At 48.9% G+C, this 14,003-nt stretch overlaps 1 protein-coding gene and 1 long non-coding RNA gene across 6 annotated transcripts in view; one reads left to right on the top strand and one right to left on the bottom strand.

Annotated features, from left to right (window-relative positions):
- The window catches only part of LOC123366276, a 97,784-nt gene that overhangs the window by 16,595 nt on the left and 67,186 nt on the right, over nt 1-14,003 (top strand). For all 5 annotated transcript variants that reach the window (XM_045009563.1, XM_045009564.1, XM_045009565.1 and 2 more), the window contains one exon: nt 1,422-1,580. In XM_045009563.1, the coding sequence (XP_044865498.1) occupies nt 1,422-1,580 (159 nt within the window). The remainder of the gene's footprint in view (nt 1-1,421; nt 1,581-14,003) is intronic.
- The window catches only part of LOC123366277, a 63,384-nt gene that overhangs the window by 10,804 nt on the left and 38,577 nt on the right, over nt 1-14,003 (bottom strand). The window lies entirely within an intron of this gene.

Below are 14,003 nucleotides of genomic sequence, written 5' to 3'. Positions count from 1 at the left end.
TTTATAGAAAGTCCGATTTATAGTCTGGTTGGCGTGGGGCTCTGCATGGCTCCCCAGAAGCGGCAACATGTCCCTGCTGCTCCTAAGCGGAAGCGTGGCTAGGCGGCTCTGTGTGCTACCTCCGCCCACAGGCGCTGCCCCCACAGCTCCTATTGGCCGTGGTTCCCAACCAGTGGGAGCTGCGGAGCTAGCAGTCTGAGTGGGGCGGGGGCAGCACGCAGAGCTGCCTCAGCAGCAGGGACAGGTCACCACCTGCAGGGAGCCGCCCGAGGTGAGTGCCCCCTGGATCTGGCACCTCAACCCCCCTGCCCCAAGCCCCCTCCCACACCCAAACTCCCTTCCTCTTAGTTGACTGGAATTTTTCACTCATCGATACTCCCCATTCCCCCAATATACAGGGGAAAAAAGCATTTATGTAATTGTTTAAACTGCAATGGTGGTGCTGCTGCTGAAGTCACTTCATAACTTCCTTGGCTTTTTCTTCCATCTTTCCAGGAGTTCTAGGGCCCAGGAGCCTGCTTTTCCTCCTTGTTTTCAAATGAGGACTGAATGTAACTTCCAGTGGTGCCTACCAGCTTACTTCAGGGACCAAATTCTGTGCTGATTTACATCCTGTTGAAATCAGTAGGATCGCACAGGATTTCACTGCAGAATTGGAAGAGCCAATGGGTCTGCTAGAGGGGTTGCAGGGAGATATACTTAGAAACAGCCATTAGATAGATGAGAGAGACATGTTCTCTTCACCCCCCTCCCAACTTCTTCTTTCCGGTTGATATCCACCTCAACACAATCTCAAGTATCATTCATTCCTCACAGCAGATGGATGCCCATATCATTTCTTTGAGAGCAATGCAAGATATTCTCTCCCTTCACTCCCAGCCCCTCCTAATGTGGGAGTTAGGGATCCCATTAAGCACATAGATTCTGACTCCATTCCCTGTTTGTGGTGATTCTGATGTCTGTATTTAGAACAGAAATGAGTAGAGCTGGTTGGAAAATGCAGATTCATTGAAAGCGAATTTGAATGTCATTTTGAAACTTTGCATTTTAACCTTTTTGGAATGGAGCATTTTGATTTTTGTTTCAAAATGACTTTGTTTTTTGTTTGTGTTTTATAAAGTGAGACGAGTCCACACTGAAACAATGTTTTGATCATCCCAAATTTGATTCATGGGAAATCTGGGGAAAAAAATTCATTCTGTTCGAGAACGGAAAAAAATTCAAAATCGCAAAACTCTTTCTCTGAAGCAAAAAATCTGGTTCCTGCACAACTCTAAAAGTGAGCCTATATTCTGATCAATAAAGTCCATGTCCATTATTTTGGAAATGGAAGTGATTAGTGTAAAAGTGGAAAGAAAATACACATTTAACAAAAAATAAACAAACCCAAACCCCAAATTCATATAGATATTTTTTTCCAGCACCATCTTGAAAACTACAAGAATCTATACAGGCTGAGAAATGCCATGTATGTGTGTTACAGGGATTTGTTGAACAAGAAAGTTCAAAAGCAACGAATTCAGATCCAAATGTCTGATCTCAACTTCAAGCAAAATCTTGAACAGCAAGGAAGAAAAAAGGTATGAATCTTTATTTTGAGGGAAAAGAAGGGAGATTTGAAAATATAAGGAAATGTTTAGAAATAAATGGAAGGCTTGACTGGGAAATTTATTCTGAGCTTACATGTTAATTACTCTGGAGCGCTCCCTGTTGGTACCAGCAGTGGAGCTGAATTGATGATGATGATGCAAGAATGGGACATTCTAAGAGAAAGCTCCATGTCAATTAAGGCTAAAAAGTGTGTATTTGAATAGGCTAGTGCTCTAAAACGCAAGTATAGGACAGCCACTTTCAGAGGAAATTAGGACTAAAATATTTTAAGAAATATCAAAATGTTTAAAATAAAATTATTTTTTCTTATGTAGCAATCACAAAATTCTGATTTGTGGAAAATACAAATGGTCTCCTTGCTCTCCTATGAAATAAAACAGATATAAACTGAAATGAGAAGGATGGTCCCTTATGATGATGGAAGGCTTGAGAGAGAGACGTGTACATTTTTAGGAGTTGTTTTTTAGGCATCCCTAGGAAATGGAATATCTGTGTGTGACTTACTCTTCTTTGAGAATTGCCTCTGTGCCTTTGCACTTGTGGGATATTGTGCTCTTGGTGTTGAGCTATGGAACTTCCTTGAAAAGCTGTGTGTGTTGGGGGAGTGGGGAGGAGGATTGCGCAAAAGAGATCTTGCGTGAAGTTGAACTTCTTGCCCCATTCTGCAGAGGGAATGTGCCTCCCTATCTGTAGAGTCCTTACATTTATATATGACTCCAATGCAGAGGGGAAGGCGGGCAGGTAGTCTGAATGCACAGAGGTGACTCTTGAAGAGCAACAGTTACTCTTAAGTACCCTCTTTCTTTTCCAAAGTCATTCAAAAGAAAAGAGGACAATGCATGTGAACCAATAAAATCACTTTTCAGGCTATCATGCAGTCACTAAAGGTATCCACATTTCTGATCCTTTGTAGGTTATGTGCTATTTCCCCCCCTCCTTGCTTCTTTATAATATTTGAGCACCTAAAATGCAGGAGTTCTGCAGAGGGTTTAACACAACTTCTGACAACCCAAACCTATAGAGTCTGTTTGTGCTCAGGATTTATTGGTAACTCAAGGGGATACATTTTAGACAGTTCTTCTTCGAGTGATTGCTCCAATGCATTCCAGTTAGGTGTGCGCGCCGTGCGTGCACGGCTTCTCCGGAACTTTTTCCCTAGCAACCCCGGCGGGCCGGCTGGCGCCCCCTGGAGTGGCGCCGCCATGGCGCTAAATATATACCCCAGCCGGCCCGTCCGCTCCTCAGTTCCTTCTTACCGCCCGTGACGGCAGTTGGAACTGTGGAGTGCTTGATAGCCCTTCACGTCCCTAGCTTTCTCTAGTCTTTGTTGTACATAGTTAGCATAGTTAGTTATAGTGGTTAAGTTAGCATAGTTAGTGTTAGTTAGATAGGCTAAAAAAGGGGGGGTTCCCCCTTTTTTTGCCTTAGCCGGTGCGGGCTCAATCCCAAAGCGCCGGGCTTTAAGCCCTGCACGGGGTGCCAGAAACCGATGCCCGTAGGAGACCCGCACGACGCGTGTCTCCGCTGCTTAGGCGAAGGGCACCGAACTGACAAGTGCCAGATCTGTTTGAAATTCAAGCCGCGGACCCGCAAGGATCGAGATAGCCGCTTGAAACAGATCCTCATGGAGGAGTCCCTCCAACCACCGGCACCGCCCGCGCCGCCTCCGCGGCCTCCTTCCGTGCAGGACACACCGCCGGCACCGACTGCGGCACCGCCGGCGAAGAAAGCGGCTGCGAAGACTCGGCACCGCTCGCTCTCGCCTGCCAGGAAACAAAGGCTGGCGAAGGCTTTGGCTCAGGCTCGCGTGCAGGACTCCGCCAAGGCGACTCCGCAGCCTGCAGCCCCTGTGGTGCCTCTGCACAAACAGTGCATTGCACCTGTGACTCCGGCGCCGCAAGGGCCGTCGAGTCCGGCGCCGCCTCGCTCCCCGGTGCCGTCCGTGGTCGAGCCTCGGCGGCCGTCGACGCCGGAGACGTTCGCCTCTGCGCGAGAGCTGATACAGCTCATAGAGGCTCCAGGCCTCCGGCCCCCGGCACCGCCGGCGCGGGCTGTCGTCTCCAGAGGAAAACCGGCAGCAATGGTCCGGCCACCCTCCATGGAATCAATGCGTGGACGTCGGTCCCGGTCCCGGTCTCGCTCCCGCACCGTCGACAGCTTGCCGTCCCGCCGATCGCGTTCCCGGCACCGCACCCCATCGCGGCACCGATCGCAGTCTCCTCGTCGGTCGAAGTCCCGGTACCGCTCCTCTTCGCGGTACCGATCGCACTCCCGACGTCGCACCAGATCGAGGTCGCCACCAACTAGGCACCGCCGGTCTCAGTCCCGGCACCGTTCCCGGCGCCGCGACTCCCGCGGACGCTCCAGACGTCGCGGTTCGCGCTCTCGGTCGAGCTCCCGACACCGGTCGAGCTCCCGGCGCCGCGGTGACCATGGTCGGTCTCGGCATCGGAGATCTTACTCCCGGTCGAGCTCCCGGCACCGGACCAGCCCCCGGCACCGGTCGAGCTCCCGGCACCGGTCGAGCTCCCGGCACCGTGAAGACCGTCGAGCGAGGTCGCCTTCCCAGCGCCGAGAGGAAGAGCATCCCCCGGCGGTGTGCCCTGGACCCTCTTTGGCACCTCCCTGGCCTTCCTGCCCTGAGTCGGTCGCCTCCGGCGCAGAAGCCTATGGGCTCCCGCCTCCAACGCCACCAGCCCAGCCTAGCGGGGCCCAGCAGTGGGGTTTTTGGGTCCCATGGGCGCAATATGAGTCAGACGCTATGCCTGCTCCGCCGAGGCCTCCAGGGGCCCACCGCAGAGTCCCAGAGGCGTCTATATCTCGGCCACCGCCATCCCCACCGCCAGCCGTACCGGTGGTGCCAGAGTGCCCCTCCGAACCCCCAACCCACCACGCAGTGGACCCCTCTTCGGCTGAGGTCGTTCAGGAGTTATCCTCCTCATCCTCTCCCGATGAGGCAGTGGCCGGCGCGGCATCAAGAGAGCCGCCCCCCGTTGATGCGAAGGCGCATCAAGACTTACTCCGCCGTGTGGCGACGGCTATGGACCTCCCTATAGAGGAGGTAAAAGAGGACGAGGACCCCATCACAAACGTGGTGGGGTCAGACGTGCCACTCCGGGTTGCGTTACCTTTTGTGCGCACGGTCCAACGGAACGCCACCACCATTTGGCAAACGCCCGCTTCCGTGCCTCCCACAGCCAGGGGAGTGGAAAGGAAGTACTCAGTCCCTCCCTCGGGCTATGAGTACTTGTACGTGCATCCAACTCCGGACTCCCTGGTGGTACAGTCAGTTAACGATAGGGAGCGTAACGGCCAGCCGGCCGCTGCCCCAAAGGCGAAAGAGGCACGACGGATGGACCTTCTCGGCCGAAAGGTCTATTCGGCAGGGGGCCTGCAGATGAGGATCGGTAACCAACAGGTCCTCCTGGCCAGATACGTGTTCGACATACTCACGTCCCTGGCCAAGTTCACTGACCTCCTGCCGTCAACATCCCGCCAGGACTTCACCACAATGTTGGAGGAAGGGAGGCGGTCCTCTCGCTCCTCCATTACAGCCGGCCTCGACGCTGCGGACTCAGGGGCACGGACCTTAGCAACAGGGGTCACGATGCGGCGCATCGCCTGGCTCCAATCTTCCACCCTGCCTCCAGAGGTCCAGTTTACTCTCCAGGATTTGCCCTTTGACACCAAGGGGTTGTTTTCGGAGAAGACGGATTCGCGGATCCAGTCGCTCAAGGACGGCCGGGTGGCGATCCGCACACTCGGGATGCATACGCCGGTTACGCAACGTAGACCTTTCCGCCCGCAGCCCTCCCGCTATCAGTCGCGGTACCGGCCCTACCCGGCTCGGCGACCGGCCCAAAATCGCCGTCGCCCGTCGGGCAACCGCCGAAACCGGGGCCAGGCCGCTTCCAAAGCCCCACAGGCGGCGAAGCAACCCTTTTGATGGGACGCACGAGGGCTGCACATCACTCTCCCCTACGGATCCTCCTCGTTTATTTCACAACCGCCTCTCCCGTTTTTTCTTGGAGTGGTCCCGAGTAACGTCGGACAGCTGGGTGCTCAGCACGGTCCACTCGGGATACCGTCTTCAGTTTGTTTCGCCCCCTCCTTCCCACCCACCTTCCCTGTCCCTCTTCAGGGACCCCTCTCACGAGCAAGTCCTCCTACAAGAGGTCCAGACTCTGTTGAGCGTGGGTGCCATAGAGGAGGTGCCTCCCTCCAGGCGGGGCAGGGGATTTTACTCCAGGTATTTCCTCATCCCCAAGGCAAAAGGCGGGCTATGTCCTATCCTGGACCTTCGCGGGCTGAACAGATACTTGGGCTTGAGTAGGTTCCGCATGGTCACCTTGGGGACCATCATTCCCTCCCTGGATCCGGGAGACTGGTTTGCGGCCCTCGACATGAAGGATGCCTACTTCCATGTCGCTATCTACCCCCCTCATCGGCGCTACCTTCGGTTTGTGGCCAACGACGCCCACTACCAATTCGCCGTGTTGCCATTCGGCCTTTCGACCGCCCCCAGAGTATTCACCAAATGCATGGCGGTCGTCGCCGCAGCACTGAGACGGAACCAAATTCACGTGTACCCGTACCTGGACGACTGGCTCATTCGCGGTCTGTCCAGGCAGCTCGTGGAGAGTCAGATAATAGAGGTCCTGGCTCTCTTTCGGCGCCTCGGTCTTCTTGTCAACACCGAGAAGTCAACTTTGATTCCGACGCAGCGAGTCGAATTCATTGGGGCGGTCCTCGACTCCACGATGGCCAGAGCCTGTCTCCCTCGCGCTCGACACCAGACGATGGTCTCCATCATCCGAGACCTCGTCAATTTCCCGACTACGACGGTGAGGTCATGCCTCCGCCTCCTGGGCCACATGGCATCGTGTACATACGTCACCGCGTACGCACGACTTCACCTTCGTCCGTTTCAGTCCTGGCTCGCGACGGTGTACCGCCCGCATCGCGACGCCATCGACATGGTGGTCACAGTCAACAGGACGGCTCTCGACTCCCTCCGCTGGTGGCTCGACCCGGAGGTCGTGTGCGCCGGAGTCCCGTTCCACCCTCCTTGGCCATCGGCAACGTTGACCACGGACGCCTCTGCGCTCGGATGGGGGGCTCACCTGGGAGACCTCCACACTCAAGGCCTCTGGTCAGCAAGCGAGCTCACACTCCACATCAATGTCCGCGAGCTCCGAGCAATCCGTTTTGCGTGTCACACCTTTCGGACCAACCTGCAAGGCCGCTGTGTGACAGTATTCACGGACAACACAACAGCAATGTTCTACGTGAACAAGCAGGGCGGAGCCCGCTCGTCCCCCCTCTGCAGGGAAGCGATCCTCCTGTGGGAATTCTGTGTGGCCCACTCCATTCACCTGGAAGCGTCCTTTCTTCCGGGAGTGCAGAACACACTGGCCGACCATCTCAGCAGGTCGTTTCTCTCCCACGAGTGGTCCCTCCGTCCCGACGTTGCTCACACGATCTTCCAGAGGTGGGGGTTTCCCCGGGTCGACCTCTTCGCCTCCAAGGCGAACAGGAAGTGTCTCCAGTTCTGCTCGTTCCGGGGGCACTCGCCGGGCTCTCTGTCGGACGCTTTCCTGTATCCGTGGCAGACTCACCTCCTCTATGCCTTCCCTCCGTTTCCACTCGTGCACAGAGTGCTCCAGAAGCTTCGGAGGGACCGAGCCACCATGATACTCGTGGCTCCAGCCTGGCCGAGGCAGCATTGGTACACCCTGCTGCTCGAGCTCTCCGTTCGGGAGCCCATCACCCTCCCGTTGTGGCCGGACCTCATCACGCAGGACTTCGGCAAACTCCACCATCCGAACCTGCAGTCCCTCCATCTTACAGCCTGGTACCTGCGTGGTTGACCCACGCAGAGAGGGGCTGTTCGGCGGCGGTGCAGCAAGTCCTGCTTGAGAGCAGAAAGCCTTCCACTCGTACCACCTACATGGCAAAATGGAAGAGGTTCGCGCTCTGGTGTGACCAGCAAGGGCTCAACCCATTCGTGGTACCTGTCCCTACCATCCTAGATTACCTATGGTACCTTAAGGAACAGGGTCTGGCGGTTTCCTCCTTGCGGGTCCACCTCGCATCGCTGTCCGCCTTTCGTCCGTCGGTCGAGGGTCGAACCATCTTTTCCAATCCGATGGTCTCCCGCTTCCTGAAGGGCCTTGACCGCTTGTACCCGCCAGTACGTCGCCCTGCCCCTACCTGGGACTTGAACCTCGTCCTGGCCAGGCTCATGTGTCCACCATTCGAGCCTATGGCCACGTGTTCTCTCCTCTACCTCTCCTATAAAACGGCCTTCCTGGTTGCCATAACATCGGCAAGGAGAGTCTCGGAGCTCCGAGCGTTAACGGTGGGCCCCCCCTACACCGTCTTTCACGCTGATAAGGTGCAGCTTCGTCCTCACCCGGCCTTCCTACCAAAGGTGGTCTCGGCCTTCCACCTTAATCAGGACGTCTTTCTCCCGGTTTTCTTCCCGAAGCCCCATGCTTCGCCCCGAGAGCAACAGCTCCACACTCTCGACGTCCGTCGGGCGCTGGCGTTTTACATCGACCGGACAAGGTCCTTTCGGCGTTCCACCCAACTCTTCATCGCAGTCGCTGATCGCATGAAAGGCGAGCCGGTCTCTACCCAGCGCATTTCCTCCTGGGTGACTCAATGCATCAGGTCATGCTACGAGCTGGCTCACGTGACACCATGCCGACTCACCGCTCATTCGACGAGGGCGCACGCCTCGTCAGCCGCCTTCCTGAGCCATGTCCCCATCCAGGACATCTGCAGAGCGGCCACCTGGTCTTCGGTCTACACCTTCGCCTCCCACTACGCATTGGTGCAGCAGTCTAGAGACGATGCAGCCTTCGGCTCTGCGGTATTGCATTCTGCCACGTCTCACTCCGACCCCACCGCCTAGGTAAGGCTTGGGAATCACCTAACTGGAATGCATTGGAGCAATCACTCGAAGAAGAAAGAACGGTTACTCACCTGTAGTAACTGTTGTTCTTCGAGATGTGTTGCTCCAATCCATTCCAGACCCGCCCTCCTTCCCCACTGTCGGAGTAGCCGGCAAGAAGGAACTGAGGAGCGGACGGGCCGGCTGGGGTATATATTTAGCGCCATGGCGGCGCCACTCCAGGGGGCGCCAGCCGGCCCGCCGGGGTTGCTAGGGAAAAAGTTCCGGAGAAGCCGTGCACGCGCGGTGCGCACACCTAACTGGAATGGATTGGAGCAACACATCTCGAAGAACAACAGTTACTACAGGTGAGTAACCGTTCTTTTCCTTATGCTTAAAAAACTTGTATGTTGCAGACTTAAAAAATAAAAAAAAACAAAAAAACCCACCCTCCCTATGATGTAATACTGAGGGATAATAAAAAATAACAATAATCCAAGCCCCAGGAAGAGTGGTCATTTTAGACTCTGCCTTATTTGTGGACTGTGTGTTAAAGTAAGTTAAGAAAAGCACCTGCTTATGCAGTAGAAGCCCAGTGGTCTTTCCTTTGTAGATTACTTTAAAGGCTATGGCCAAAATTTTTGAAAACAGGTGCATGAAGTTGGCACTTATATCCTTGCTTAGGCACCTACATAAATGGTCTGTCTTTCAAAAGTGTTGAGGACCCAACAGCTTCTATTAAATTCAAATCAGTTATGCCAGCAGAGATTGTGCTGTGTGTTTTGTTAGTGTAAGATTTACAATATCCTTAAGTATTCATGTCTTTGCATTTAAACACTTGGGGTTGTACATGTTGAGAGCTAAATAAATTGTTGTCAATTAGCAAATTTAACTAGACTTTGAAACTAGGCAGAATTATGTTGCAATACCTAGAAACCACAGCTGCTCCACAAAAACCAGTTTCCATAGGTTGTAGCTCCCCAAATGTGGATACTGGGAATTTGCTACTCATCCATTGCTAATGGAGCTTCTTTCCTGGAGTCCGCTTGTGGATCTGTGAGGTTGTTGGGAGGACTTACATTCCTCTTCTAATTAAAAAATAAATAAATCAGAGCTATCCCCCTGAATCTTCACTGCTGAGCATGTCATGTTCACCTTAAGCACTAGAGAACGCTGCTGCCTTAAATAAAAGACCACAGTTTATTTCTCAAGGCTGCGTGTCAAGCTGAGAAAGTGAAACTGGGGTGGCAAGTGAGTTCTGGATCTTGGTAATCCCTCAGAAGTTAGATGGGGAAGGAGAATTGTAGAAGGAACATTTTTGAGCAACTGTTTATTCTCCACTGATGAATAATATTGAGGACTCCAGTAGTTGATATTTTGATCTCAGGAACTAATTGGCCTTGGTTGTACAACTTGTATTGATGAATACTTACTAATGTGAGGAGTCCCACTGAAGCCAGTCAGAGTATATCAACACTGCATTTTAAAAACTGCAGCAGCAAGTCTCAGAGCGCCGGTCTACAGACTCCGCCTTGCAAGGCTTGTGCTATGGCACTATAAAAAACTGTGTAGATGTTGCAGCTCAGGCTCTGAAAGCCACCTTCCTCCCTGGGCTTTAGAGCCCAAACTCTAGCCAGAGCCCAGATGTCTCCACAGCTGTTTTTAGTGCTGTAGTGCGAGTGCTGAAACTCACTACTAGGGTGACCAGATGTCCCGATTTTATAGGGACAGTCCCGATTTTTGGGTCTTTTTCTTATATAGGCTCCTATTACTCCCTCCCCCGTCCTGACTTTTCACATTTGCTGTCTGGTCACCCGACTCACTACTGAGGGTTTTAAAACAGTGTAGACATACCTGCTTCTCTTATCGGGAAAGGTTCCACAGTCTAGCCTGTTATTTCACATGTTGTAACACATGATGATGTGAAAATTGTGTTGTGCTGTGATGACAATGCACTGGGCAGGGTCCTCTTGTGTGTTTGCACAACGCTAGCACAGTGGGGTCCTGGTTTATGATCGGGGTCCCGAGGCACCATTGCAATAAAATATAATTTAATAATAATTTTCAGGATAGCTGAACCATCCTACTAGCAGGATATGGGAGTGTACTGGTGAAACTGGGATCCCCAAAACCTGAAACCAAGTGACAATGCTATGCTGGGAAATACAATGTTTTATTGTTGCATGCGAACTTGTAGCATTATTTATGCATAGGGTCCTTAACAAGTTGAAGTCAAAACAATCGGGCAGCCGTGGGTCTCTTCCCCCCACCCCCTTTGTAACTGCATGATCACCAGCTTCACTAGATGGCGCTTGTATTAGGTTCATTTGGTGTTAGGTTAAAACAGTGTGTGGGAATTTACGCTACTGTTTTCAAGACTATCTGGAGACAATAAAACAGACATGTTCATGAAATTGCAACCATTCTTACCGGAGTACATGACACTATTACAGAAATATTCTGAGCAACTTAAACTATTTAATCAGAAGCTTAGATTTTCCTGTAACAGGTTGTAATATTGAGGTCCAAATTTTCTACGTGTCAATGGGCACAGTGCCAATTACTTCAGTGGAGTTTTGCCACAATATGCTAGAGACTTTGGTCCTATTATTTTTATTTCCTTCCTTCAACCCCAGCGCTCACTGCACGCACATGCACATACAGATTTTTTTATCTACACGCTGTAAGAATTGGCATGCTTTGATTTCTTCACATTGTAAAATGAAGAAAAATCACCCTTTTAGTGCCCAAAAGATACAAGTACTGAAGGTTAAGATCTAATATGAAAATGAAATGGGGTCGGGGAAATTTTGACTCTGTTGAAAAACCAAAAAGATTTTGGATTTTCAGTTTTTTTGACAAAGCTTAAAATTATCTCTGGAAATCATGTTTTCATGGAAAATGTCCTTTGCTTAGTCAAAAACCATGAATTCTCCATCAAACAGTTGCAGTGGAAACTTGTCAACCAGCACTATAATAAAGACTTAAAGGCAAATAAATAAAATTTAAAATATTACTGGAACATGAGCTTGTACTCCCCTGAGATATTGCAAGCAGGTCTCAGAACACTTCCTGTTTAATGCCCGAGTGACCTGCTACTTATATACAAGCCATACAAAATGGAAATCAAGATGATTTCAATGTGCTCACGTCTAAAAAAATTTTAGTAACCAGATCCTGGTTTCCTTCTATATGCCAGATAACATAATAGAAAGTATGTGTAAACTTCAGTGTTACATTTTTGCTTTGTTTTATTTTAAATAGTTTTATGGAATGCATTCTCAGTTATCAGGGAGGTGGTTAATGAATTTTGTATTTTATTGCAAGAAGGTCTCTGAACAGATAATTGCACTATCCTGCAGGATCAGGGCCAGTATTTCCATTTTGTCTGTCCCTTTCTGTCACCTTTTTAAATGTGTACTATTTCTCATGGTAAAACAGGTTTTAGAGACCTCATGGGGAGAAGGAAATGCAGAAGTCTGAGATGTTAGATGTAAATTCTCACTTTCTTTGGATTTATTCAATCTGGTATGAAAATAAATCGCTCTTCACAATATTTACACTGCATATTAGTCCAAATAACAAGTAAATCTGAAATATTTTAGTAAATTATTCCTACCCTGGGTTCTACCAAACACGGGTTCTTCTCAAAGGCTTTAACTTGAACTTTTCTTTCAAACCTACAAACCTTTATCCTCCGCTTCTTTATAACATTTCAAAACAAAATAAACACTCTTTTCACCTGACAGCTTGCAGAGTCATATATAGCTAACTAGCATTCTAAACAGCCACAGGAGTTCACAGAGAAAATAAAAATAATTTGTTCTCTATTTAAATGTATGGAGGAACCAAAGAACCTCTGCAGACAAAATTATATTGGCCATTTTAAAAATGGAAGAACTCAGCTGCACTCACCATAGCAGTCAACTGTTTCTTTTTGGCTCCAGTTCGGGAAAGTGTCCCTCCTCAGGACAGAAAGTGCATACTTAAAATTAAGCATGATTGAAAGTGCTGTCTTAATAGGGGTGGATGTAATCGTGTGTTTAAGTTCTTTCCTGAATTGGGGCCTCTATGAGGGACATCCATAATTCAGACTCAAGTTCATCACTTTTCTTCACATATCTGGTCTTCACATATTTATCGTTGTGAACTGCTTATCAGCAATGAAAAATCATGAAACTGAAGTGATTTATACTAAAGCAATGAATCCTGCATCATTTCCAACTCCCTGAATAGATAATCTTTAGGGCTGTCGATTAATCAGAGTTAACTCATGCGATTAACTCAAAAAAATTAATCGCAGTTTTAATTGTACTATTGAACAATAGAATACCAATTGAAATTTATTAAATATTTTTGGATGTTTTCTACGTTTCAAAACATTGATTTCAATTATAACACAGCATATAAAGTATACAGTGCTCGCTTTATTATTTTTATTACAAATATTTGCATTGTAAAAATGATAAACAAAAGGACTGAGTTTGCTTGTAGGCTCTCAAGTTTTACATTGTTTTATTTCTGAATGCAGTTATTTTTATGTACATAATTCTACACTTGTAAGTTCAACTTTCATGATAGAGATTGTACTACAGTACTTATATTAGGTGAATTGAAAAATACTCAGATGATGAAAATGAACATGCGTCGGTCCGCACAGCTTTGGATCGTTATCAAGCAGAACCTGTCATCAGCATGGATGCATGTCCCCTGGAATGGTGGTTGAAGCATAAAAGGACATATGAATCTTTAGTGCATCTGGCATGTAAATATCTTGTGACACTGACTACAATGGTGCCATGCGAATGCCTGTTCTCACTTTCAGGTGACATTGAAACAAGAAGCGGGTAGCATTATCTCCGCAAATGTAAACAAACTTGTTTGAGCAATTGGCTGAACAAGAAGTAGGACTGAGTTTGCTTGTAGGCTCTCAAGTTTTACATTGTTTTATTTCTGAATGCAGTTATTTTTATGTACATAATTCTACACTTGTAAGTTCAACTTTCATGATAGAGATTGTACTATAGTACTTATATTAGGTGAATTGAAAAATACTATTTCTTTTGTTACAATGCAAATATTTGTAATAAAAATATAAAGTGAGCACTGTACACTTTGTATTCTGTGTTGTAATTGAAATCAATATATTTGAAAATGTAGAAAACAAAATACTATTTATTTAAATATTTTTGGATATTATTGTTTAACAGTGCACTTAATTTTTTTCATTGCTTGACAGCCCTAATTATCTTATGTCCCTTATTTTGAGTCTGTTAAGCCCAACTTGGTGTCTCTCACATTTGGGCTTTGATAGGTTCCCAATTTACAAGATGGCTACCATTGCAGGATACATCAATCATTAGCTTAGTTCTGACAGTGCTGTTGAATTTTTACCTTCAAAAAGAGAAAATACAACCAAGTTAAAAACAAAAACTACAGGAGAGTCAGCCCATATGGAAAAAGTCTATTGCAATCCATAAAGAATAACTTTTTT

Source organism: Mauremys mutica, chromosome 3, assembly GCF_020497125.1.
Source record: "Mauremys mutica isolate MM-2020 ecotype Southern chromosome 3, ASM2049712v1, whole genome shotgun sequence".
In the NCBI taxonomy this organism is placed as follows: Eukaryota; Metazoa; Chordata; order Testudines; family Geoemydidae; genus Mauremys; species Mauremys mutica.
Note: the sequence above shows the minus strand (reverse complement) of the source record. Positions and strands in the feature narration are given on the sequence as shown.